At 46.2% G+C, this 3,240-nt stretch overlaps 1 protein-coding gene across 1 annotated transcript in view; it reads left to right on the top strand.

Moving 5' to 3' along the window:
- Window positions 1-3,048: 3,048 nt before the first annotated feature.
- The window catches only part of T265_05421 (hypothetical protein), a gene marked incomplete at both ends in the record, with an annotated part of 8,269 nt that continues 8,077 nt past the window's right edge, over window positions 3,049-3,240 (top strand). The window contains one exon of the mRNA XM_009170428.1: window positions 3,049-3,233. Coding sequence (XP_009168692.1) covers window positions 3,049-3,233 — 185 coding nt within the window. The remainder of the gene's footprint in view (window positions 3,234-3,240) is intronic.

The following is a 3,240-nucleotide window of genomic DNA, read 5'->3' as shown; positions in this document are numbered from 1 at the left end:
GGGAAATTTTACCAGAACGGAACTGTTAAGTGTTTAAAAATTTCGTCTCAACTACGGACTGATCGTTTCTGGTCAATTCTCACATTCTGCTTATATTTGTCGTCACCACACGTTCAGCCACCAGATTGCATCGTGCTGAGTCCCTATTGATTTATCCTCGTTCCGCTCTCACGTGTGACTCCTACTGGTCGTTGCATTTCGTTATTTTTCTGCTCGATCGTGCATAACTGTTGGTTCCTATTGGTTATTCGGTTGAAGAGAGAGTCTCAGCCAATTCATGCCATTTTTCCGATGTATATAAACCGCCTTACTTCGCGGCGAAAAAATACCTGTTCCTGTGCTCGACTTTGGCTTCTTCCTTACGCGTGTTGACGGGTTACCTCCGGACGACACAACACAGCTCAGTTGGCTACAACAGAGAGAGAATGAAACCTCATTGGAATATTACAAAAAGTAGAACTTTTGACTAGGACCTGACCATCCTAAAACATTCCATCCTCAATCTAACGGCCAAGTCGAACGCTTTGTCCACACTCTCAAACGAGCACTCCAAAACTTTAAATGTTAAGCTAACGTGCGACTCCTAACCCAAACGTGCCAAAAAACAGCTCACTCGCGGAAGCGAACGAAACCCGTTTACCTACAGATGTGGTTGCCTATCTCTCGCACACCTACGAAAAAAGAGAACACAAGTGGAACGACAGTTCACCTGTCGTTCATATCACCTATAAGCCCGGTTATTCGGTTTTGGGTAAGGACTAACGCAGGGGGAAGAGACAATTGGATGCGTCGTCACATCAAATACCGCATAAGTAACGTCATATACGAAGTCGACGTACAGCCTGTCAAACGGGTCTGTTACGCGAACCAACTTCGCCCTGGAGACGTTGCACCGGCTACACCGGATGATTCGATTCCTCGGAACATGTTGTGGGATACTTTTGGGTTACCATTCGCACAAGTGCCTCCTACCCAAACAGACAAATCCCCAGTCGAAACCATCTGCACACCAAGACGGTGGTCCAGCCGTAACCCAAAAGCATTTCAACCAATGTAAGTGATTCCACATCTTAACACCTACACACACTTTGAAAAGGGAAATATTAGGACGGCTTTACTTGCCAGTGAATAAATCAGCCGTCTTCTCACTCATTGTTCCACTGACTGTTGCTTTCCCCGGCTAGCCTATCTTATTAATTGGTATGTAACAATGACGTCCACCGAAGCTTCGGTCATTCCTTAGGCATTTCACGGCAAAATACTTTGCATATTCGAGTGCTGTCCAACGAATGTTCGGGAACCAAACCGACGTGTTTCCATCTAACGAATATATAATATTTACTTGGGTCCCTGAGTATATGAGGATCATTCCGAAAAAAATGCAGACGCTTAAATGTGTATCAGAAACACAAATACCTATATGCCTCTAGGTCCCGCATCGCCAAATGCGAAACTCGACTCGGTGACGAAAAGATTCGCCCATTTCACGGACTATTACACATGGGCGAGGTTTTCGATCAAAATTCCAGCGACTTTCAGTAAGCTGAAAATCACAAGCGAAAGATTGTGAAGCACTGTTCTTTAAGTTCTCGGTGCTGGACAGTTAACTCACCAGCGCAAAGACCCCCGTAAAAGAACATCCAAAAGTGCTTCAACTGGGTCCTAGATTGGGCATGGATGACTGCCGGAAGGTCACTCCACACACCAACTACAAAAAATGAGAAAAACTATTGTCTAATGAAGCGCGCTATAGTCTGGAAAATCTTTTCGGCATGTACACGACGTGTTACTGGGGTCCACGTGAAAGCCTATGGGGCAAACATTGCTCAAACAAGGCCTACAAAAGTGGAAAGTTTCCTCGGGGGCGAGGATAACCTGAGGGAGAGATTTCAATTCTAAGCAGTGCTTCACATAACCAACAGATTTGAATCCTGCAGCTATCTTCACAGGAGCTCTCAGGACAGGCCTAGTGAAGGTCATATCCTCCTTGCGCCTTGAGGAGAAAATTTGATTCACGTATTCCAGAAGTCGTCTGACGGCTGCAAATTTGTCTCCGTTGTACCTCTTCGGGACACACACTGTGCTGTCAAGGACATCCCCAGACCTTCGCGTGTCTGTGTGCAAGTTTTGCCAAGTTTATGCACTATTATGGATTACAGAGACAGTTTACATTAAACGGGTATGAACGCCATAAGTAGCTGACCACTAAAGTGACACAATACTCTGAATGACGAAAAGCTGGTCGAAGTTTTGTTTTCTGGAGACTCGGGAAACAACTTAGTCGGGCATGGTGACAACGGGCGGGAGGAAACCCCAAAAGGATTTAGTAGTCTGCTTCCCTACAGGCACGCCCTTCGCACTCCACCATGAAAAATAGGCACAACAGGCATTCGTTGTTCTTCCGATGATCAGGCGTACCTTCTCCCGTATTATTCGCATGAGCTTCCAGATATTATATGGAGTCTACGTCAGATCACTTTAAGTTGCCGGCCAAATTGTCTACTCAGGGCGTAGTAATGATAAAACCTTCAACGAGCCTGCCCAAATAGCTGTGATGAAGATGGTTGCAGGCTTCAAATTTGTTGGTTATGGTACGCGCCTTCAGGCAATTGAACTATTTCCCCAAGGCTATCCTCGTCTCCAAGAGAACTTACCACTTAATTAGGCCCACTGAGTTTTCACCGCAGGGACATGGTAAGATTTTCCAGATTACAGCGCACACTTTATTAGACGACAGCCTTTCATTTTTACTAGCTGGTGTGTGGAGATGCCTCCCTCCGACAGCTGTCCACGCCCGACCTAGGAACCAGTTGAAATCACTTTCAGATGCGCCCGACCTACCAGTTGAAATCACTTTCAGATGCCTTCAAAGGGTCCTTGAGCTGGCGAACTCGCTATTCGCGCTGAGAATTTGAAGAACGAACATTCAGCACTTTTCTCCTGCGATTTTCAGGTTATTGGAAGCCGCCGGACGACAAGAACAAACCTGACACGGGAATCTTGACCAAAGGCCTCAATCCTGTGTATCAACAAGTTAATCCGTGACCGATGAATAATTCTGCTCTACTCTTCCGTTTAGGTTCAGGGATTCACGGACTGATACACAGGATCGAGGCTTTTGCCCAAGTTTCCCGGGTCGGTTTCCTTCTTGTCGTTCAGCGACTGTTGTTCACCCGAGAGGCACAAATGAAAAAAGGGTGTAGCACTGCTCTTTACGTTCTCAGCGCGGAGCAGTATGCT

The sequence above is a fragment of the Opisthorchis viverrini genome, assembly GCF_000715545.1.
Source record: "Opisthorchis viverrini unplaced genomic scaffold opera_v5_103, whole genome shotgun sequence".
NCBI classification, from domain to species: domain Eukaryota; kingdom Metazoa; phylum Platyhelminthes; class Trematoda; order Opisthorchiida; family Opisthorchiidae; genus Opisthorchis; species Opisthorchis viverrini.
This window is presented reverse-complemented; position numbering and strand designations above follow the sequence as displayed.